This window comes from Miscanthus floridulus, chromosome 7, assembly GCF_019320115.1.
Source record: "Miscanthus floridulus cultivar M001 chromosome 7, ASM1932011v1, whole genome shotgun sequence".
NCBI classification, from domain to species: domain Eukaryota; kingdom Viridiplantae; phylum Streptophyta; class Magnoliopsida; order Poales; family Poaceae; genus Miscanthus; species Miscanthus floridulus.
In genome coordinates this window covers 107560850-107585652 of record NC_089586.1, presented here as the reverse complement: position 1 = coordinate 107585652, position 24803 = coordinate 107560850, and the positions used below count along the sequence as shown (strand labels likewise).

Sequence of the window (24803 nt, the reverse complement as noted above, 5' to 3'; positions counted from 1 at the left end):
TAAGAATGACTATTGAAAATGCCCTAATGGAATCAAAATTTCCACCACTATAAGGACGCCAACATGGAGAGCATGTCGAGGAACAAAGACATGAAAACTGATGGATCGCTTGGAAGATTAATATATTTTTTAATAAAGACACTCAAACTAGCACCTCAATCAAATACATAATATATATATCAAGGAAATAGCTAGTACAAAAGATACATAACTTGATTTTGTTTGTATAATATAAGGACGCCGTGTCAACGAATGCGAGCCTGTCACTATCGACCTTGCTCTTGTGTTTCAGGTAACTTAAATTATTTTGTCAACAAAACTATACCGATTATTACGAACCATACCGAACCAGATCACATCGCTTGTCATATTTTTTTTGAATCGCATCACGTCATATTTTGAAACCGGTCGAGCAGTAACAAGTTAAAATTCGACCGAAGTGCAAAAGGCCCATGGCCCATGGGCCCTTCGACTTAGTAGACTATTGGCCCAAATGAACTTAAACGGGCCATTCATTCAGCATTTCCATGATGTTTCCAAAAGTAGTAGAACTGAAAAGTTGACCCGAGTTTAAGCTCCACCCACCAGCTTATCATGTGATAAGTCGTATCGTGGATTTATTTGCTCACGAGAAGGTTCAGCCGCGATTAAGCAAACGCTAGTTTGGGCAAACAATCACCCTGTTCGCTTATACTGAAATTTGGCTTATGTTGATAACCTGATACTTATGCTAAAATATTGTGAGAGTAAAACATTGTTCTATGGCTGAAAAGTAGCTCAAGCGAACATGGCAAATGTAGGAAGAGGAAAGAGACATGGAACCATCACAGATCACACCCACGCCTCGCCGTAGCACAAGTCCTGAAAAGGCAGAGACCATCCGTGGTCAAAGCTCACAGACAGTTCATGCGATCTTAGGAAAGGGAAGCCGATACAGCACGTATCGCATGTGTACAGTACTTGTACGAAACACGGTCTTGAAGCTTAGCTCGTTACGGATGGCGCCAGAAATGGTGTGGTAGCATAGCAAGTAGCAAGTGCCATCTGACTCGGATCCACAGGTCACATTCACCTCGAGACCCACGCACACACGGCCACCACTTCCCTCGCCATCATCAAGCTCGCCAGGTTGCCTACGGGCGGCGACCGCTCTCGAGGCAAAGCAGAGCCACTGACCTTACCGGCCTAGCGATCTGCTCCCACCTCCCCTTGCCCCGACGACCTTATCACATCAGCGGCCGCGCTTTTGGATCGCCGGAAACGGAGATCGCTAGCCTAGCGGTAGTAGCGGCTGCCGCCGCGGCCCGCGTGCGTGTGCATGCCCGACAGACGTTGCAAGCGCTCAGAAAACTGGCCACGCACACACACGCGCTCATTGAAGGCGAGGTGCCGAGGTGCTGCTGGCTGGACCACCACACCAGCTGAGCGCGTCGTTACGTGGACGAAAAGCGCCACCCGGCCAGCTCCGTTCGCTGCGCTTTTTCCTTTTGTCCGTGGCCGCTTTATCACCGAAGGCACGAGGAGCAAAGGAGGCCATGGCTATCTATCGTTAACCCTGCTTATCGCGATCGCCGCAGGGCTTGCCTTGCCCTTGCGCGATGCGCGCACACGCTGCTTGCGTGGAGCTCATCAAAACCGGCGGTCGCAGTTGCAATCCTCACCATGAGGTCCATGACTGATGACTCGATCTGGAAGTTTGTTGCGTGCGTGCGTGCGTGCGTGGTTTAGGGCCGTTCATTCTGGCCGTGGTTTGACTTTTGACGGTTGGGTGTTGTTGGGTGGTTGACGCAGCCGCCCGTCCGGCGTCCGGTACCGTTCACCTGTCTCGCGGAGTTCTCGCTGCTGTGATCTCATTTCGTGTGCTCTTTTCTGCACCTTTTTTTCGCGCCTTTTCACGTTATATATGCCCATGGCCTGATCTGGAGCTCAGAGGGTCTCGGCAAGGAGCCTTTTGCTACGGCGTCTTTCTGTACACTTCCAGCTATCAATGCATCATGAGTGCTTCCCTTCAATGGCAGCGAAAGTTTTGTGTGCGCTTTAGTTTGCCACCGTTCAAATCCTCGTGCCTTTTTTTTTTGCAGAAAATAAAATTTCATAGCCTGTCGCGTGCATGATTCCACCGTCTGCAACAACCCAATCTCTGTCTTCGGATTATTTAGGCCTTCCTTTGGTAGAGCTCTTAGTGGCTCCAACTTTGATGTATGCGCTGTTTATAGAAGCTCTTTTTCTTTCTGCTCTCCCGAGCTCTACTAAATGAAGCCTTAATGTTCACGACCGAGCGCCAGTGTCCATATATAATTATGTCTCTGTTTAGATTAGCTAAACCTTTTATAAGCTTCAATGGCCGGAAGGAGCTAGCTAATAGCTTTTTTATAAGTTGAATGGTTGAATAGTTCAAAATTTGATCTACAAGACTTACTGTTTGATCAGCTAGAGCTATTTTTAGCAACTAGCAACTTAGTAGTTTTTCTCTCATCCCGGGTTATCAGCCATGGTACAGTATTTTTCTCTCATAATAAAACAACATCAACTGGCTTATCAGTCGTAAAAACCATCAGCCGAACAGCTTAAGGGTTCTCTTGCCTGCTGTCATATGTGAGTCGTAGCTTGTTCTCTTGCCTTTGGGAAGAATCTTCACCTTTTCATAGGAACTCATCATTGGACTGCAAAGAGAGCGACCGAAGCAGACTACATCACAATCTTACTCAGTTCATCTCCAACTCCTCATTGATAGATAGCTCCATGAAACAGATGAATAAGAAAAGGCGGTTCAGCAAAAGCTACTCACTGACAGAGGGCTCCTCTCAGGTATAGAGAGCAGAGAGGGCAGATGAATGGAATATTGGAATGACATTATCAGAGAACAAACGAAGCTTCTCATGACCCTGGTAATTCACACATGAGCAATTGGATTAAATTCATCCTCCCTGTTCTTTCTGTCCAGCGACAGCAGCTCCTCCTCTCGACACTCAACCGATCAGCACACCTCCTAGCGCGATGGACCATGCCCCTGACGACGGCGATCCTCCTCCCATCGTTGTCATCGCCGATCCTCCTCTCAATCGCCGTCGTCGCCGATCCTCCTCTCATTGTCGTCGTCGCCGATCAGCCGCTGGCCGATCCTGCTACTCCTCCTCCTCCCACTGTCAATGATCAGCTGCCGATCCTGCTGCTGCTGCTCCTCCTCCTCCCACAATCGATGATCAGCTGCCCCTATTTTCAGCCTGAAGCAGTGTGCGTGCCCTAGTGACGGAACTAGGACTTTTGATTAAGGGGAAGACAACATGATGACACCTCGTAAATATAATAAATATATACATCGAGTTACTCCCTCCGTCTCTAAATAACTGTCGCTTTTGATTTCCATGCCGTAATAAATATATACATCAAATGTACTCCCTCCATCCCTAAATAATTGTCGTTTTTTTGTTTCCGTGCCACAAATTTGACTGGATTTATAGAAAACACGTACAACCTTTGTATCTCCAAATAAATTTATTATCAAAATAGATTCAACTATCTATCTAATTATATTAATTATGTACCATAAATATTAATATTTTTATTTTTTTTGTGAAATTGTTGCTCGGAAAGCGAAAACATCATTTATTTAGGGACGGAGTAAAGATGGCAACGGGTAGAGAATACCCGCAAACCCGTGGGCAACAAACTCGATGGGCGCGGATACAGGCGCCAAACTGTGCCCACGGGCACGGGTGCGGGCACAGCTATCAACCCAACGGATATTTGATAACGGGCAAAGAAATAACCTACCCGCACCCGCAAACCCGATAGACCCACTCCGATCACTGACAAGTGGACCGCCACTCTTCTCCCTAACACCACACCGCACCCTCCTCCTCCTCTGTCTCACTTCTCTCTCTTTTCACGTTCTTTGCCAAGAACAGAAAGAACAGAGAAACAAATCCTCTTCTTCCTCTCCCAAATCCCACCTCCAAATCCAGGAATCAGGTTATGCATGTCACACCACCGCGTCCTCCATCTTGAGAGCTTTCCATTCTCCTATGGGGCTCTCGCTAGCATGGAATATTGGAGGAGATCGAAGAAGGTTGCCCTCCATGGCCACCTCAACTGTTTTCATGCCGCTTGCGTCACCAGGGTTGGGCGCGCCCAGCTTGGCAACCGCCACCAGGCCATGCTCCCCATCTCTACATCGGCGGCGTCTTCCTGCTCGACCTCCTCTGTCCAGGCGTGGGATTCGCGGGAGCACAGGACGAGCGCGTGCATGGGCGGTGAAGCAGGAATGCAGGACGGGCGCGCGCGGGGAGGCGAATTAGGGAAGAAGACAGCGGAGCACTAGATCCAGAGGGCAGAGGCTAGAAATGGCTAGAGTCCTCCCCTCCTGTCTCCTGCTTCCTCGAGTGGGGGCCATGGCGGTGGGGCCACCGGACGACGGCGAGCCATCCTCTTCGCTCGTCCTCGTTGCTCCACCAGCCGTCCTCGTCGCTCCGCCCGCCGTCCTCGTCGACCGCCCGGGCCGGTCGCCTTCCTCGTAGCTCGCCCTCGTTGCTCCGTCGGCCATCCTCGTCGCTCGCCCCGGCCGGCCACCTTCCTCGTCGCTCTCCCCGGTCGGCCGCCGTCCTCGTTGACCTGCCGGCGGGCACACGGGCATGCCTACGGGCGAGCCTTGCCCGCGGATAGCAGGCACGGTCACAGGTTGCTGCCCGTGGCGGGTGGCAAGCGCGGGTGCGGGCATGAGATTTTGCTCGCGGGCACGGACGTGCGAAGCCACTATCCGTGCGGATATTGTCCGTTGCCATCTTTAGGACGGAGGGAGTATGTCTCTTTAATGTTTGACTTAGTATTCATAAAAAACACACAATTTTATCATAAAAAATAGGTGAAATAATAAATTTTGTGTTGTGCAATTGAAATTGTTTGATGTTATTACAAAAAATCGGGGAGGGGGGGATGGCCCCTCATGGCACCCTGGTTTCGCCAGTGGCGTGCCCCTACCGTCATGGCCTATCCTGCAGCTCTCTTTGTCCTTTTTGGCTACGACGCAGCTGTCGTCATTGGCCTCATCACGGAGCTGCGACGTGTCACCGCCTGGAACGTCGCGCCACAGGTCACCTTCAGAGTTGTAGTGCTGACGGTGACTGTCGTTCTGCTCCTAGTCACGCTCATGGCGGCTCTAAAGAACTGCCTCTCCTTCCCATCTGCGCCAAGCTGGCGGCCATCATCCTCACCGATCTGCTAGTCGCCGCCATCTCCATGTGGTTTGGACACCGTAGGAGCCTGGCCGTTGTGCCCTTCGCCGCCGTCGTGACGTGCATCATGGCCGTCAAGTCAAAGTTGCTTCTCGGAAAGCGAAAACGACAGTTGTTTAGGGACGGAGGGAGTATGACTCAATAGTTTTTAATGTTTGACTTAGTATTCATTAAAAATACACAAATTTATCATAAAAATAGGTAAATTATAACCTTTTGTGGTGTGCAATTGAAATTTTTACATGATGCGCGGGGGGCATGGCCCCCTGGTTCCGCTAGTGGCATGCCCCTACCATCGTCGCCGATCCTGCACCTCTCTTCGGGCTTCTTGGCTACGACGCAGTTGTTGTCATTAGCCTCGTCACACGTCGTAGGTCACCTTCGGAGTTCTGGTGTTGATGGTGTATGTCGTTCGGCTCCCGAGCGCGCTCATGGTGGCTCTAAAGAACTGCCTGTCCTTCTCATCTTCACCAAGCTGGCGGCCATCGTCCTCACCGATCTGCTGGTCGCCTCCATCTCGATGCGATTTGGGCACCACGGGAGCCTAGCCGTTGTGCCCTTCGTCACACCGTCGTGACGTGAGTTCTAGGGAGCAGCTGAAGAAGAAGATTCGCTAGTGTAAGGAGTATGTGTGCAGGAGGCCAGGAGTAGTGCGGGGAGCAGCTAAAGAAGATTCGCCGGTGTAAATGAGTACCGAGTGTTTAGGGCCTGTTTGGAACGCGTGATATATTTCCTGTTCCTGCATTTTTTCTGTAAAATTGAACTGATTCCTGTGAAATTACTGCACAATTCCTGCGTTCCAAACAAGCCCTTAGAACAAAGGCATCTACTGTTGGATCCCACCTCGACACATGGGTCCTCTAAGTGACTAAGTGTTCTCTTTTCTCTCATACCTCTCGTGTTCTCGTGTTTTTCTACCGTGTCTCGTCTCCTGTTTTTCTACCATGTGTCATGTCTCGTGCATTTGAAGGCATACGTATCTCTGATTACACCCGTGCCATATCCTTTAAAAGCAAATTGCTAGAGTTCCCCTGTCGAAGAACAATTCAATTATAAAAAACAAACACAAACTGTTTATGTTCATTGTTTGGAAACACAAAAGTAGGATCGACCCCTTGCCCTTCTCTCTTTCTCAAACAATTTTTTGGGGAGCCTGTCTGAGCACATATTAAATTAAAACTAGAAAGGTTACAACATAATGATGTTAGCAAGCGGGACCTACATAACTATTCTCTTTAACCACTCAGGAATCCCTGGCCTCTAGCGGCGTCGGAAGGAGCTAGCTAATAGCTTCAATGGCCGAAAGGAGCTAGCTAATAGCTTTTTTTATAAGTTGAATGGTTGAATAGTTCAAAATTTGATCTATAATGGATCAGCTAGAGCTATTTTTAGCAACTAGCAACTTAGGAGTATTCTATACATTGTTTGCTTGAACTTATCAGGTATGGTATAATATTTTTCTCTCATAACAAAACAACATCAGCCAACTTATCAGTCGTAAAAACCATCAGCCGAACGGCTCCATGTATATATATAGCCAAGATTATCTAGCACTAGTACTCCCTCTGTCCCCAATTAGCCGGCTTAGTTGATCCAAACATGACCTCACTCATATATAGCTAAGATTATCTAACACTAGTACTATATAACTCCATTTTATATTAAAAGAGAAAAAGAAATTTTGGACACACTCCATGTATATAGCTACGAGTAATTGGTTAATTTGTCACTGCATACTCCGTGTACAGAACATGGCTAGGAGTAATTGGTTTGTCACTGCATATTTCCACACCAGACCATACTAGGTGTCGCCAACAATTGATTTGTGACGTACGGTTAGCAGGACACTTCCAGTATCGATGCATCATGAGTACATTTGTAGTATATAGCATGTAGAGTACGATTTGGCAAATACAAGAGTCATAGGACAAAAGCATGGCAAGCCACTTTATAACAAAGGTTCACCGTTAAGCATGATAAAATTCGTGAGCAACAAAACCTGTGACTCAACCTAAGACGATAACAAACTGTCCATTTGTGCAGCTCTGTAGTCGACACACACTCGGTGATGCTTGAAATGCATAGACTGGCGCATAGGTGGGACTAATCAGAGGTGAGAGTGTACGTGACCTAATCAGAGCACAGCAAACATTTTTCTCTCACTACTTTAGCAGTAGCTTTCAGCGAACTAACAGTGTAGCAGTAGCTTTCAGCGAACTAACAGTGTTTTTCTCTCACAGTAATTCAGTATAAACATCAATGTAAGCCAAATTTCAACTTAAGCGAACAGCGTGAGCGGCTTAAATAATTCGTGCACTCCCATGAGCCAATAGCCATGAGCTCATGACCACATAAACCAAACCAGAGAGTCAAAGGCCCAAGCCCTCTCCAATCCGACGATTCCAGTCGCGGTCACAGGTGCGCGCTCTTGCTTTTTCGGTGCCCTTTTTTTTTCGCACATTTCTACAGGCTGCCACTCTCGTCAATAACCTCAACCTCAGGGTCGTTCTAACTAAACGGCTCTATAAATAGATCTGCTGATCCGGTCCCCTGCAAAACTCACGCTGAGCCGCCGCCTGTAAAGCCTGTTCCACCTCTCCAAACCAAAAACTCCTGGGTCTTCTTCGCTACAACCTCATTGACGATCCGAGCTTCCAAAGTCAAAATCTCCGCGAGCCGATAGTTTCTCTAGTCTAGTTTCCTAAACGTGAATTCCAATCATTGCACTAATAAGCGGCCGTTTCCGTAAGATTCTGACTTTCCGAGAGTTCTCTCTTCCATTCTGCAATTCTCGTGCTTCGAGGAGAAGCAATCTGAATAAAGAACAAATTGTAGCCCTTGCTGGATGTTGTGTTTAATTATATAAGCAACGACTGGGGGATCGGCCTTGAAAGTCTAATTTCGTCATGTTACAGGTGTAATTTTGCCAGGAAGAGGGGCGAATTCGTGGTGCTAATAAGAGACCCCATCCGGTGCGGCGGTTCTGGGGTTCGGGGAGGAGCGGCGAGTCAGGTGGGAAATGAGGGATGTGGTCGTGGTTGACGAAGATTGCGTCCGCGTGCTTGGGCCCTGTCCGGAGGTGCGCGCGTACGAGGAAGGATGAGGACGGCGGCGGCAGCGATAACGGCCGCGGCGTCGCCGACGACCTGCTGTGGTCGCGGGACCTCGGGCGCCACGCGGCGGGTGAGTTCTCGTTTGCCGTCGTGCAGGCCAACGAGGCGTTGGAGGACCACAGCCAAGTAGAGACAGGCTCTGCCGCAACATTCGTGGGCGTCTACGACGGTCACGGCGGCGCTGAGGCATCCCGCTTCATATCTGACCACCTCTTCGCACACCTCATCCGTAAGTAGCAGCCTTCGGAATAACTCAATTCACTTGTAATAATGGTGATGATGATTTTTTTTTCCCTGTAGGTCTCATTTTTTAGTGTGATGATTAATGATTTTGTATTTTTTACTGCTAATAGCCATCTGTGATTGTTAGCTCTGCGCACTTAAGTTTTGTGCTTCCGTTTTTTAAGTGGGCACTTACGAGGCCTGAAACATGTTTTTTTTAATTGAGCACTTACAAGGGCTCACGCACATGTTACTTTTGTTTTTGGAACATCAATCTGTATGTTTGAAAAATGAGAAATTTGATGAGTGCTGTTTTCCTAAGTGCAGTACATGTTGGATTACTTTCCACTTATTAAGCATGCTGTTGTTTCATGAGCAGAGCAATGGACAATGCAATAGTCTTTCCAGTGACTGAGTGGATTCTGATCATTGGACGAGCTATCAGTATTCGTGGTCCTTTGCAATAGCAGATTAGGTAGATTCTTGTTGTGTTCAGTTGCTCAACTTTATGTTGTGTAATTCTGGCAGATTGACTTCACTTGTTGAGGTGCTGCTGAGCACCTGTGGCTACTGTGACCTTTCTTATCATTGCAAATGGCAAGCATACTCTGACTGATCCTGTTTTCTCCACTGCGCTATAATAATATCCTCTGCTGTCCTATCTTGTAGGACTTGCTCAGGAAAATGGAACAATATCTGAGGATGTAGTTCGGAGTGCGGTTTCTGCTACTGAGGAAGGCTTTTTGACACTTGTGCGGAGAACATGTTTTATAAAGCCTTTGATTGCTGCGGTTGGATCCTGCTGTCTAGTTGGTGTCATATGGAGAGGGACACTATATGTGGCTAATCTAGGTGATTCCAGGGCTGTAATTGGCTGTCTAGGTAGATCAAACAAGATCGTGGCTGAACCACTCACAAGAGATCATAATGCAAGTATGGAGGAGGTCAGGCAGGAACTTATATCCCGTCATCCAGATGATTCTCAAATTGTTGTTCTCAAGCATGGTGTTTGGCGCATCAAGGGCATAATTCAGGTTGGTGAACAACAGTTACTGCATCTTAATATCTTTCTTAGCCTAAGGAAACGTTAAATATTATAACTTGCAGCTTTATGTCTGTTAGTGACATACAGGTAATATTTTACCTTTTTTTTAAAAAAAAAAGAGAATATCTTGCCAAAATTAATGATACCCTTTTGATCATGTTTCCTGATTTTTTTCTAATAGGTTTCAAGGACAATTGGGGATGCTTACTTGAAGAGGCGAGAATTTGCTCTTGATCCCTCTATTACTCGTTTCCGCCTTTCGGAGCCTCTCCGCCGGCCTATTCTTACAGCAGAGCCATCTATCTGTACAAGGGTGCTTAATCCACAAGATAAATTTATTATTTTTGCATCTGATGGTCTTTGGGAGCAGTTGACAAATCAACAGGCCGTTGAAATTGTCCACAGCAATCCACGGAGAGTATGTCTTCAACACCTAACTGTCAAATGGTTTGTTCTCTTTGTAGAAAGACTTACTTAAATCTAATGCCCCCAATGCTGATAGGGAATCGCAAAGAGGCTGGTAAGGGCAGCATTGAAACAAGCTGCGCAGAAGAGGGAAATGAGGTATGATGACCTCAGGAAAGTTGAAAAGGGAGTTCGCCGCTTCTTCCACGATGACATTACAGTAGTTGTTGTTTACATAGAACATGGATTACTGCAAGAGAGGGATACTTCTGTGCCAGAACTTTCAGTCCGTGGTTTTGTTGATTCAGTTGGCCCTTCAAGTTTCTCAGGGATAACCGCCATATCATCTCACAACTAATTGAGCAGCACAATTTTGATGTACGGCATTCAAGTAGCATCTGACTATCTGAGTGTTATGCTTTACCAGGCTTTGCCTTTTAGTTTTGCCTTTGCTGAGTACTAAGTACAATACTTCATGGCACTTTTGCAATGTCTGATTTGCTCGAAATAAGAGGCTATGCATGCTGTTGTGCGATGCTTAACAATACTGATGATGCGGGAAATGCTTTGTGCACTAGTGAGTGGCTGGAATTTGTTTGCTTCAACATTAGGTTTTGCGGTATCATAGCTCGATTAGGAGTTTATATGAGCAACTCTAGGTGTTTTCTAAAATTAACTTACTAAACTAATATGTTTAGCAAGTTAACAAAATAAGTAGCAACATCAATTTATTTCCCTCTAATAGTTTTCTTTATTAATTTCTTAAACAATTTTGCATTTGGAACATTGAACTATTTTTGACAAACCTAACCTCTTTTAATAGTTTCTTTGTCCCTTACAATTTTCTCACCTTGAAACTTTTTTTCTTAATTTACTCATGTGTCCAATAATTTCGATCTCATTGGAAAAAGATGGATGGAAATTTCGATCTCATGAGAAAAAGCTAGATGGAGAGCGGATACGACTGCGGAAATTGGAGGAGACTTTTTTCTTTTTTCTTTACTAGTATCGTGCCCGTGCGTTGCCACGAGATAACAAAATTTTTATATTAAAATACATAGATCGCACAATAACATAACAATATTATAAAATTAAACACCGACATTAAAATGACATTTAATCTAAAAAAGCAAAGTTCCGGAGATTAACAGTCATGTTATAGCACATTGGCAACTGGACTGTACATACTAATAACTAATACCCGTTGTTCATTCTCAGACTTATCGAACACCATGACTGCAAGACATCTGTACGGGCCATTTCCTTGAAAATTGCACAAACGGTAAACAAAGGCTCCAGTAGACAATTTCTGGTAGCATATATAACACCAATACAAGTTTCCCAATGAGGATTTCAGTTTGGAATGTCAGAGGCCTAGGGAAATACAACAACATAGCCTTTCAGTCCCAAGCAAGTTGGGGTAGGCTAGAGTTGAAACCCACCAAGAACCCCAAGTCACTGTTCAGGTACTTCAATAGCTGCTTTTCAAGTACTATTCAAACATAGATTTCTAGGTATATCCTAAGCTTTCAAATCTCTTTTTATTGCCTCCCCCCATGTCAATTTCGGTCTTCCTCTACCTCTCCTCATATTATTATTAGCTTGGCTTAGGACTCCACAATGCACTGGTGCCTCTAGAGGTCTTCTTTGGACATGGCCAAACCACCTCAACCGATGTTGGACAAGCTTTTCTTCAATTAGTGCTACCTCTAGGCGATCACGTATATCATCGTTCCGAACTCGGTCCATTCTTGTGTGACTGCAAATCTATCGCAACATACGTATTTCTGCAACACTCAGTTGTTGAACATGTCGAATCTTTGTAGGCCAACATTCTGCTCCATACAACATAGCCGGTCTAATCGCCGTTCTATAGAACTTGCCTTTTAGCTTTTGTGGTACCCTCTTGTCACAGAGAATGCCAGCAGCTTGTCGCCACTTGATCCACCCTGCTTTGATTCTATAGCTAGCGTCCGCATCAATATCTCCATCCCTCTGTAGCATCGATCCCAGATGCTAAAAGGTATCCTTCTTAGGCACTACTTGACCTTCCAAACTCACATCTCCCTCCTCCTGTACAGCTCCGTCAAAGTCGTATCTCATGTATTCGGTTTTAGTTCTACTCAATCTAAAACTTTTAGACTCAAGGGTCTGCCGCCATAACTCTAGTTTCCTGTTTACTCCTGCCTGACTTTCGTCCACTAACACTACATCATCAGCGAACAACATACACCAAGGAATATCCCCTTGTATGTTCCTGGTAACCTCATCCATTACCAAGGCAAAGAGATACGGGCTTAAGGCTGACCCTTGATGAAGTCTAATTTTAATCGGGAAGTAATCTATGTTATCATCGTTTGTTCGAACACTAGTCATAACATTGTTGTACAAGTCCTTGATTAGGGTCACGTACTTTGATGGGACTTTATGTTTATCCAAAGACTACCACATAACATTTCTCGGTATCTTGTCATAAGCCTTCTCCAAGTCAATGAAAACCAAGTGGAGGTCCTTCTTCTGCTCTCAAAACCGCTCCATAACCTGTCTTATTAAGAAGATTGCTTCTGTGGTTGGCCTTCCAGGCATGAAACAAAATTGATTGTTGATATCTACGTCGTTCCTCGGCCTAGGGAAATACAACAGAAGAAAATTAGTTAGGGATCACATTCTACAAGAGGAGTTAGACATTGTTGCCCTACAAGAGACTATTAAACAGGACTTTGGAGATTGGGAGTTGAAAGAAATGGCTGGTAACAAGGATTTTAGTTGGAGATGGTCTCCAGCTAGAGGTCACTCAGGGGGTATGATCTTGGGTATTAGGAATGATGATTTGGAATTTGAACAAGTAGAGTTGGCTAGTTATTTTTTGGCTGCTCTGATTAGGAATAGGATTAAAAATTTTAGATTCTAGATGGTTAATGTTTATGGTCCTGCCCAGCATGAGCATTCTGGTGATTTCTTACAAGAACTGTCTGATTTTTGTGGAAAGGAATCTTTACCTATCCTGTTGGGGGGCGACTTTAATCTGATTAGAAGTGATAAAGAAAGGAATGTTGGTCAAGGGGACCAGAAATTGATGACTTTGTTCAATGACTTCATTGGGAGATTTCATCTAAGGGAGCTTTTTATATCAGGTGCTAAATTTACTTGGTCTAATAAACAGAAGCATCCTATTCTGGTGAAATTAGATAGAATTCTAGCTACTAATGATTGGGAGGACAGGTTTCCCAAATGCTTTGCTTGGTCAAAAGCTAGAGTGGGCTCTGACCACTGCCCCCTGATTTTGGACTCTGGGGAACAGGGGAACCCCAGGCTAAAATACTTCTTCTTTCAAGAACAATGGATGCACAGTGATGGTTTCCACAAGATGGTTTCTGATAAATGGAGTGAAGTCAGGGCCAAATTTAGTGACCAAACTTACTCTTTGGACAAGTGGCTTGGGTGCCTGCAAGCTCTTAGGAAGTTTTTAAAAGGGTGGAACCTGAATTTGGTTGGCTCACAAAGGGAGAACAAAGTTAGTATAACCAAGAGAATGCAGGAAATTGACTCTTTTGCTGAAAGCAGACTATTAGATATCTTGGAACGGGAGGAGAGGATTGATTTGGAGAAACAGCTAGAGGAAATGGACAAATTGGAAGAAATATACTGGAAACAAAGTGTTGGTGATAATTGGATTCTAAAAGGTGATGCTAACACTAAGTGTTGCCACCAGTTTGCTAATGGGAGAAGGAGGAAGAATAATATTGCATATTTGGAGACAGATAATGGAAAAATCAGAGGACAAAAGGAGGTGACTGCTCATGTGGTAGAATATTACAAGGGTTTGTTTGGACATAATGATGCCTGTTTTTTGAGGCTAGGGGGCATTTTTTGGCCATCTAGTTTAACTCTGGATGATGGGGATAAAGCTGACTTGATTAAAGCTTTTAGTCTGGAGGAGATTAAATCTGTTATAATGGAGATGAAAGAGTGTTCTGCTCCTGGTCCATATGGCTTTGGAGTCACTTTCTACAAGAATTTTTGGGAATTAATCAAGAAGGATTTGATGGCAATGTTTCAGGATTTTTGGGCTGGTCTGTTGGACATGAAAAGACTTAATTACAGGGTGATTACCTTGGTTCCAAGGCTTAAAGAGGCTAACACTATAAAGCAGTTCAGACCTATTTGTCTGCTCAATGTGGTTTATAAATGGTTTACCAAGGTTCTCACTAATAGACTAGTTCCTATTGCTCAAAAGTGTATTGGGAGAAACCAAACTGGATTTATAAAAGGGAGAAATATCTTGGAAGGAGTGGTGGTGCTACATAAAGTCTTACATGAGATGAGGAAGTCTAAGAGAAAAGGTTTGATTTTAAAGATTGATTTTGAGAAGACATATGACAGGGTGAGATGGGATTTTTTTGAGAAGATTTTGGAAGGGAGAGGGTTCCCTTCTTAATGGATCAAATGGGTCATGGATACTGTTAAAGGGGGTAGAGTGTGTGTGAATGTTAATGGAGAGAAGCTCCTACTTTAGAACTTATAGAGGACTTCGACAGGGGGATCCACTAGGACTTCGACAGGGGGATCCACTATCCCCTCTTCTCTTTAACCTGGTAGCTGATGCTCTAGGGGTAATGATAGAAAAGGCTGTCCAAAAAATCATATTAAAGGGGTTTTGGATGATCTTATCCCTAGGGGGATCTCTCACGCAGTATGCAGATGATACTGTTCTGATGATAGACGGTTCAGAGCAATCTATAATTAATTTGAAATTGGTACTATACTGCTTTGAATGGTTATCTGGGCTGAAATTTAATTTTCATAAGAGTGAAGTTTTTGTTTTTGGGTTACTCAAGGGGAGAAAGAACTTATGGCCAACAAACTGAATTGTGTTTTGGGAGATTTACTTGTTAAGTACTTGGGGATTCCTGTGGGTGACTCTCAGATCACTATAGCTCTGGCTTTAGTCATATTGTTCAGAAAATTTTTAGGATATTGGACCCTTGGAAAGGGAAGCATTTAACTTCTGGGGGTAAACATATTCTCACTAATTCTTGTTTGAGCAGTATTCCTATCTACTGTATGGGGTTATATTATCTCCAGGATGGGGTACATAAACAAACGGATAGTATTAGGGCAAAGTTCCTTTGGCAAGGGACCGTTGGCAATTTCAAGTATTATATGACAAAAATGGGAGATGGTTACTAGGCCTAAGGACCAGGGGGGTCTAGGCATCATAAATACAAGAACCATGAATGATTGTTTGTTGGTTAAGTGGATTTGGAAACTCTTTCAAGAACCAGATGAGTTGTGGTTTAAATTGGTTAAGGCTAAATATATGCCTGAGGGGAGTTTTTTTTATTCTAACATAAAGTCAAACATCTTTTTAAGTGGGGGGCTATCTTTAGAGTTGGAGATAGATGTCACTGCAAGTTCTGGTTAGATTGTTGGTTACATGAAGTACCTCTCTGCATTTCATATGATGATCTGTTCAAGATGGTGAGAGAGCCTAATAGTTCTGTGGCAGATTGTCTAGATGAAGGCCAATGGGGGATAGAGTTCAGGAGAACTTTATCTGTGAGTGAATATAACAGAAGGTTGGAGCTGGTGGGTGAACTTCATGCTGTCAATTTAAATTCTAACCGGGATTCAGTTATCTGGGCTCTTGAAAGTAATAAGAAATTCTCAACTAAATCACTATATCGATTCTTAACTGATTGTGGGGTAGCTAGTAAAATGGCTAGTTACATTTGGAAAGCCAAACTGCCATTAAAGATCAAGGTTTTCTTGTGGCAGATTTTTAATAACAAACTGCAGGTTGCACAAAGTCTGATCAAAAGGGGTGGAAAGGCAGCAGGGGCTGCTGTGTGTGTGGGAACTCTGAAATGGTGGATCACATTTTCTTTAAATATCACATTGCTAAGTTTGTTTGGCGTGTGATTGAGGAGGTTTTCAACCTGCGTGCTCCAAAGTCTATAGGGGAGTTTAGTTTCTGGATTCAGGGCAAGGGACCCTTTCCTAGTAGAATGATCATATTCATGTTTGCAGGATTTGCTTGGACAATCTGGACAACAAGGAACAAGATGGCGATAGAGAAAAAATTTCCTAAAGCTCCTTCTGATGTCATCTATTGTGCTATATTCTTAATGCAGAAGTGGAGGCTGTTGCTAAAGGAGGAAGACAGGAAGCTCTTTGATCTCGCTAAGGATGATATCATGAAGTGGATGAAGAACTTCCAGCCCAGCGCCTATTCTGAGTCTGACATCGTAGAAATATAGTCTCTATAATAGGGTTGTGATTCTGTTGATGCTCTTTTGTAGCTGGTAACCCCAGCATGTACCATATATTTCTGTTGCTTTCTATAAAAGCAGAGATAAAACTCCTTTTTCTTAAAGGTGCGTGGCCCTCGACATCGACATGGCAGCGACTCCCTCCATCTTCTTTTGCTCCTTGATCCGCAGCTTCTCGAGCTGCGCCACGTCGAGGCCACGCTGCGGGATCTTTTTGGGCTTGCTCTTCATCGACGCATGCGCCACGTCGGTGGCCGCGCCAGCGCCCACGCCATTGTCGTACCTCGGCAGTTGGTGATGGTGGTTGTTGCAACGACAGGGCTGCCGGCATCGACAGCACCGAGGATGGTGCCAGACGCCCATTTTTTTTTTTTTTTTGCAATTTGGCCCCTTTTTTTGAAAAAAAAAATCAGGTTTAGACCCCTAAGCGACGTAAACTAAGCTTTGGACCCTGGGGATCGGTGTCGTGATTCACGACGTCAAGGTTACACGTCTCGGCGCCATAACTCACGGCGTCGAGGTGCCTAGTGAAAGCATCTAGGCCCCTAGTTGGATTTCGGTGATTAATGCCAATACAAAGATTACTATGACTAACGTGTGTTTTGCAGAGACAAGTAAGTTAGGTCATGGTAATGGAGATCGATTGGGCAATCGAGGTTGTCATGCCCCTACGATGGGAATCGTTTCGGTTTTCAAAGGATGGACGACAAGGTTAAGGATGACTAGTTCTAAGTGTCGATTGGAGTTGGAGAGACACTTAGAGTAGTTTAGGACTTTGTTTTTCCTTTGGCCGTACTATGAAGGGGGGTATGAACGGGTAGCTTGACCTAGTTGAGTCTAGTGAGTTAGGTGTGGTGCACACTTGTTAAAACTAGCTCTAGGTAGCTCCTATGAATGCCTAAGATCCTTTGGAGCAAACTTCATTCACATATGTTCGGAAGTTGGAAGTGAATGGAGGGTCAAATACTGACCGGACGCTGGCTCCGGTGCGACCGGACGCTGGCCGCAGGGTCCGGTCAGTTCATTTGACCGAGAAGATCAAGTCTGGTGTGACCGGACGCTGGGAGGTCATGTGACCGGACGCTGAGGGCCAGCGTCCGGTCAACTCCAGTAAGGGTCCAGACTTGGAAAAGTGTGACCGGACGCGTCCGGTCAGTGTGACCGGACCCTGAGTATCCAGCGTCTGGTCATTTACAGTAAGCATCCAAGAGCGACCGGATGCGTCCGGTCGGTACTGACCGGACCCTGACAGCGTCCGGTCATCACTTGAATGCTGGTTCGCGGGTTGAACTGACCGGAGCGTCCGGTCATCACGACCGGAGCGTCCGGTCATCCCGCAGAAACTCATAACGGTTAGTTTTTCAGGCTGGCTTATAAATAGAAGCTCCACTCGTGAGTGGAGCATCCTTTGCTCATTCCAACAGCTGAGAAACACGTTTGTGAGTGCCAAGAAGAGCAAGATCCTAGTGAGGTGTTTGTGATTTGAGAATCCAAGAGAGTAGCCTCACTAGCAAATCAAGAGTAGCAAAGTGTGCATCCATCTTCTCATTAGGCTTCGCGTGGTCAAGTGAGAGTTCGTGCTTGTTACTCTTGGTGATCGCCATCACCTAGACGGCTTGGTGGTGATTGAGAGTTTGGTGTTCACCCGGCGGAGCTTGTGGGTGACCCAACTCAAGTTGTGAGCGGTTTTGGGTGATTCGCCGCGACGGAGTGTCGAAGAATCAACCCGTAGAGAGCACTTGATCCTTGCGCGGATCAAGGGGGAGCTACACCCTTGCGCGGGTGCTCCAACGAGGACTAGTGGGGAGTGGCGACTCTCCGATACCTCGGCAAAACATCGCCGCGTTCCTTTCTCTCTCCACTTACTTTGAGTATTTACTTTGAGCAATTCAATACTTGTTTTACATTCATAGAATTGCTTGCTAGAGTAAGTTTGGAACATAGGTTGAGAGGTTGTTGTGCATTAGTTTGATATAAACACTTTTCTAGGCACAAGGGGTTAATTGGGCTATCCGTAGGATTTGATTATTGCAAGAGAATTTAGAATTAGCCCAATTCACCCCCCCCCCTCTTGGGCATCTTGATCCTTTCAATTGGTATCAGAGCCTCGTGCTCACGTTTTTAAGCTTAATCGCTTAGAGCAAGATGTCTCACGGGGATGGGCCTCCTCCTATCTTTGAGGGAGATGATTTTCCATATTGGAAAATCCACATGGAGGCATACTTAGAAGCTCTAGATGTTGGAATTCTTAGAGCCGCCTCTCAAGGGTTCCCCGCACCTAGGAATGCCGCACAACTTCAAGGCGATGAAGTGAATTATGAGAAATGGAATGCAAAGGCTCGCAACACCATTTTTAGAGGCCTTTGCAAAGAGGTGTTCAATCGTGTAAGGAACCACAAAGACGCCCATGCTCTATGGTCAGATGTTTGTGCGCTCCATGAGGGAACCAAGAGTGAGCGTGAGGAACGCTATCATCTTGTGATTAAAAAGCTAAATTCTTTTGAGATGTTTCCCAAAGAAAGTGCTAATGAGATGTATTCTCGATTAAATGTTCTTGTAGAGGAAGTCAATGGGCTTGGACTTACTCAAATGTCACCATCCGATGTTGTGAGAAAAATCTTGAGTGTCCTCCCCATTGATAAATATGGGCACATTGTGACCGTGCTACATCAAGGTGATCTTTCCACCGCTACACCGACACAAATCTTGGGAAAGATCAATGCTCATGAGATGTACATGCACATCACACCACAAGATGGCTCATCCTCTATAAAGAAGAAAGAGAAGGACCTAGCATTCAAAGCTAGCCAAGACAAGGGCAAAGCAAGACTTGAGTATGAGAGCTCAAGTGATGAAGATGATGAAGAAAGCCTTGCCCTCATGGTGAAGAAGACCACCAAGATGCTAAAAAGGCTAAACAAGAGTGGCATCAAGTTTGATGGCAAGAAGAAGAAGTTCTTCACTAGCTCAAGAAGAAAGCCAATCTCCGAGATGGATTGCTACAATTGTGGTGAACTTGGTCATCTAGCTCATCAATGCACAAAGCCCAAGAAAGACAAGTTCAAGAACAAGGGCAAGAAAGATGATTCAAGTGATGAAGATGAAAAGAAGAAGAACAAGCCATACAAGAAGAGAGATGGCAAAAAGAGGGAGTTCTACAAGAAGAAGAAGAGTGGCAAGGCCTATATTGTCGGTGATTGGCTCACGGACATTGATTCATCAAGTGGATCATCCGATGATGATAGTGACGATGAAAAGGTGGCCGGCATTGCTATTGATATTGCATCTTCACCACCACCATCGCCATCATCCTCTACACACCTATGTCTTATGGCCAAAGGTGAACGCAAGGTAACTAAGAGTGATGATAGTAGTGATGATGAACATGCTAGTGATGATGATAGTGATAGCGATGATGATGACTCACCTACCTATGATGATCTTGTCAAAATACTAAGAAAATATACTAAGATCATTAGAAAGAGTAGAGCTACAAATGAAAAACTTGATGCTAAAAATGACTCACTCTTAGCTAAATGTGACACATTAGAAAAGGCCAATGATGAGCTCAAAGAAACAAATGATTCTATATCATCCAAACTCAAGGAGCTCAAATCTTCTAAGAAAGAGCTTAAAGATAAAAATGATAAACTTGAGTGGGTGCACAATGAGCTTATCACTAGTCACAATAAGCTAAAAGATGAATATGCAACTCTAAAGATCAATTATGATACCCTTATTATTGCACAAGAATTCTTACCAAATGAGCCACATGATGCTACGAACCATGTTGTTAAGATTGATATAGCTACCTCATGTGATGATTTAATTGATGAAAGCATTGAGCATGGATCTAGTAGCAAGGGCAAGCAAGTGGTTGAGTGCAATAACTATGATGAGTATGTCAAGCTCAAGAGTAACAATGAGAAGCTCATGAAAGATCTTGAAGAAATGAAAAGTCACAACACCATTGTGCTAGAAACTCTTGATCATGACAAAGAGGTGATCCTTGAAAATGAGAAGTTAAAAGAAGAAGTCAAGAAACTCAAGGAGGAGAAGAACAATGATCTTCTCAAGGAAGAGAACAAGAAGCTCAAGATGGAGAAAGAGCATCTCAAGGTGGGATTGAGCAAGTTTGCTAGAGGCAAGCATCTCCAAAGTGAGCTACTCATGAATACCGTCATGAAGATGGATAGAAGTGGCATTGGATATATGGCAAGTGTAGAGAAGAAGAAGGCTCAAGCTCAACATCAACAATCAAAGCCAAAGCCAAAGCTAAAGAGATGTTTTGAATGTGGACAAGAAGGCCACTTTGCTCATGAGTGTCAAACTCCACCGCCACAACCCTTGCCCAAGCATGCTAGACCCTTTGCTTTCAATGCTCACTACATGCTTAGAAAAGATTCGAGTGGAAAGATGAAAGTCATGTTCTTGGGTCCCCCCAACAAGAGTAGGCCTAAGAAAATTTGGGTGGCTAAGTCACTTGTTGAGAAGGTGAAGGGCCCTCAACAAGCTTGGATCCCTAAAGCTTGAATCTCTTGTGTGTAGGTGAACTACAAGACCGGTGGAAGTCATTGGGTTATTGATAGTGGTTGCACTCAACATATGACCGGTGACCCTCGTATGTTCACCTCACTAGATGAAGAGGTAGATGGACAAGAGAAAATAACATTTGGAGATAATTCAAAGGGCAAGGTTAAAGGATTGGGCAAAGTGGCAATATCAAATGATCATTCCATCTCCAATGTACTTTATGTTGCTTCATTGAGCTTCAACTTGCTATCCGTTGGGCAATTGTGTGATCTTGGCTTTCAATGCTTATTCACCGAGAAGGAGGTGGTTATGTCCAAGGTAGATGACAATCAAGTGATATTCAATGGATTTAGATACAACAACTTATATCTAGTTGACTTCACCTCCGAAGATGCAAACTTGAAGACTTGCCTATTCACCAAAACAACACTTGGGTGGCTATGGCATAGAAGACTTGCTCATGTTGGGATGAGCTCACTCAAGAAGCTTATGAAGAATGATTTGGTGAGAGGGTTGAAGGATATAAAGTTTGAAAAAGACAAGCTTTGTAGTGCATGTCAAGCCGGCAAGCAAGTTGCAAACACTCATCCAACCAAAGCTTTCATGTCAACCACAAGAGTGCTAGAACTCCTACACATGGATTTATTTGGACCAACAACATACAAGAGTTTGGGAGGAAATCTCTATTGTCTTGTGATTGTGGATGACTATTCAAGATATACATGGGTGTTCTTCCTTCATGACAAATCCGAAGTTGCATCTTGTTTCAAGAAGTTTGCCAAGAGAGCTCAAAATGAATTTGAAGTGAAGCTCAAGAAGATAAGAAGTGACAATGGCAAAGAGTTTGATAACACAAACATAGAAGCTTATTGTGATGAAGTTGGAATCAAACATGAAGTCTCCGCAACCTATACTCCTCAACAAAATGGTGTAGTTGAGAGGAAGAACCGGACTTTGATCACTCTTGCAAGGACAATGCTAGATGAGTACAACACCCCCGAAGCTCTATGGGCGGAAGCAATCAACACCACATGTTATGCATCCAATCGCCTATTTCTTCAAAAGTTCCTTGTCAAGACTCCATATGAGTTGCTCAATGGGAAGAAGCCGGACATCTCCTTCTTTAGGGTGTTTGGTTGCAAGTGCTACATCTACAAGAAGCGGCAACACCTAGGAAAGTTTCAAAGGCGTTGTGATATAGGTTTTCTTGTTGGTTACTCATTGAAGTCCAAAGCATATAGAGTATTTAATCATGCCACCGGCTTGGTTGAAGAAACATATGATGTGGAATTTGATGAATCTAACGGCTCCCAAGGAGCACATGAGAATCTTGATGATGTAGGTGATGAACCATTGAGGGAGGCTATGAAGAATATTCCGGTGGGAGACATCAAGCCAAAAGATGATGAAGATGATGTACAAGTCATTAATCAATCCTCTTCATCAAATGTACCACAAGATGGTGAAAAAGTTGGGAGAGTAGAAAATGAAGATACTCATATCTTCCATGAGCAAATGGTGGTACAAGCACAAGATGTTGATGCTCCACAACCTCCTCCTCAAGTGGTCAATAGAAGAAATACACCTCTCCTACAAGATCATCCATAAGATCTCATCATAGGGAGTCCAACAAAGGGGGTGATGACTCGATCTCAAAAACTTACCTGATTTATTGCTCATCACTCTTTTGTCTCTTGCTATGAGCCTACCAAGGTAGAAGAAGCTCTCAAAGATCCGGATTGGATCAATGCCATGCATGAAGAGTTGAACAACTTCACTCGCAATGAAGTTTAGAATCTTGAAGAGCGATCAAAAGGTGCAAGAGTCATTGGAACGAAGTGGGTGTTCCGCAACAAGCAAGATGATCAAGGTGTTGTTGTGAGGAACAAGGCAAGACTAGTAGCAAAGGGGTTCTCTCAAGTTGAAGGTTTAGATTTTGGAGAAACCTTTGCACCGGTTGCAAGATTAGAAGCCATCCGTATCCTTCTTGCATATGCATCACATCATGAAATGAAACTATATCAAATGGATGTGAAAAGTGCATTCTTAAATGGCTTTATTAATGAACTAGTCTATGTTGATCAACCTCCCGGGTTTGAAGACCCTAGATATCCTAATCATGTTTATAGGTTGTCCAAGGCACTATATGGGCTTAAGCAAGCCCCAAGAGCTTGGTATGAGCGCCTTCGGGACTTCCTTATTGAGAAGGGCTTCACCATTGGGAAGGTCGATACCACACTATTCACCAAGAAGCTTGATGGGCATATCTTCATTTGTCAAGTATATGTTGATGATATCATCTTTGGATCATCAAATGAAGACTCATGCAAAGAATTTGGTGAATTAATGTCTAAGGAGTTTGAGATGTCAATGATTGGTGAGCTTACATTCTTTCTTGGTTTTCAAGTCAAGCAAATGAAAGAAGGCATCTTCATCTCTCAAGAGAAATACACAAAAGATCTTCTCAAGAGATTCAAGATGGATGAATGTAAGCCAATCAAGACCCCAATGCCTACCAATGGACATCTCGACCTAGATGAGGGAGGTAACTCGGTTGATCAAACTCTCTACCGTTCCATGATTGGTAGCTTGTTATATTTAACCGTATCTAGGCCCGACATCATGTTTAGTGTGTGTATATGTGCTAGATTTCAAGCTAGTCCTAAGGAAACTCATTTAATTGCCGTAAAAAGAATCCTTAGGTATCTTAAGCACACACCAAGCATTGGCCTTTGGTATCCCAAAGGAGCTTTATTTGAATTAATTGGCTATTCCGATTCGGATTACGCCGGATGCAAAGTTGATAGAAAGAGCGCATCCGGAGGGTGCCATTTGCTTGGTAGATCACTTGTGTCTTGGTCCTCCAAGAAACAAAATAGTGTGGCTTTGTCCACCGCCGAAGCGGAATACATTGCCGTGGGTGCTTGTTGTGCACAAATATTATACATGAAACAAACTTTACTAGACTATGGAGTAGTTCTAGAGAAAGTACCTCTTTTGTGCGATAATGAAAGTGCGGTAAAACTTGCAAATAATCCGGTTCAACACTCTCGCACCAAGCATATAGATATCCGCCATCACTTTCTAAGAGATCATGTAGCTAAAAATGATATATCACTAGAAGGTGTAAGATCCGAAGATCAATTAGCGGATATCTTCACTAAACCGCTAGATGAGGCTACATTTTGTAGATTGCGGAACGAGCTCAATGTACTTGATTTTAGTAACTTCACTAAAAATTGAGCTTGTGTTGTCCCTTGCATTCATTGTAATATACAACATGTTTAATTTGTGGCAATGCATATAGGGCTTGTCTAACATGGTTAAGATAACCGCCGAAAAGCGTGTGAAGAAGCTTAACCTTGGATCAAACTTGACAAGCAACTAGATTTACTTACAAGTATTACATATGCATGAATGTTGTTTTGTCGTTTTGTTCCATTTGCCCTCTTGTTGCCTATTTTCTTAAAAAGAATTATAGCCTAAGGCAAAATATTTTGAAAAATATGAGGGTTTGAGAGAGGTCACTCACATCAGTCCCAATTGGTGTTTATTTGGATCTTATTCAAGTTGGGACTTGATTGGGAACAGGTAGCGCGAAGGAATGTTGAAGGGTTGCTGTAAAAGGTGCACCGGACGCTGCACCGGACGCTGCTGTCCAGCGTCCGGTCAGTTCACAGGTGGTGAACTGCTGTTGAAGGAGTGACCGGATCGCTGCGTCTGTGCGTCCGGTCAGAAAGGCCTCAGCGTCCGGTCGATTGGAGGATGACAAAGTTTAAACTGACCGGACCCTACCTGCGTCCGGTCATGCGACCACCGGACACGTCCGGTCGCGAATTTAGAGGATTCGGACCCTCTCTGGAATCGACCGGTACGCTGGGTGATAGCATCCGGTCGCACCATACCAACCGGAGCGTCCGGTCAGTGGATCTCGCGCGTCAAGGACTCCTTTCCCCATTTCCTTTTCTGTCCGTTTTGGGGG

The 24803-nt window shown here is 44.4% G+C and overlaps 1 protein-coding gene across 1 annotated transcript; it reads left to right on the top strand.

Annotated features, from left to right (window-relative positions):
- Positions 1-7810: 7810 nt before the first annotated feature.
- On the top strand, positions 7811-10544 carry LOC136464180 (probable protein phosphatase 2C 25). The gene is made up of 5 exons (XM_066463139.1): positions 7811-7976; positions 8147-8573; positions 9236-9600; positions 9793-10029; positions 10114-10544. Exons 2-5 carry the CDS (start codon positions 8258-8260, stop codon positions 10372-10374), a joined length of 1179 nt encoding a protein of 392 aa, XP_066319236.1. The 5' UTR covers positions 7811-7976; positions 8147-8257; the 3' UTR covers positions 10375-10544.
- Positions 10545-24803: the final 14259 nt, after the last annotated feature.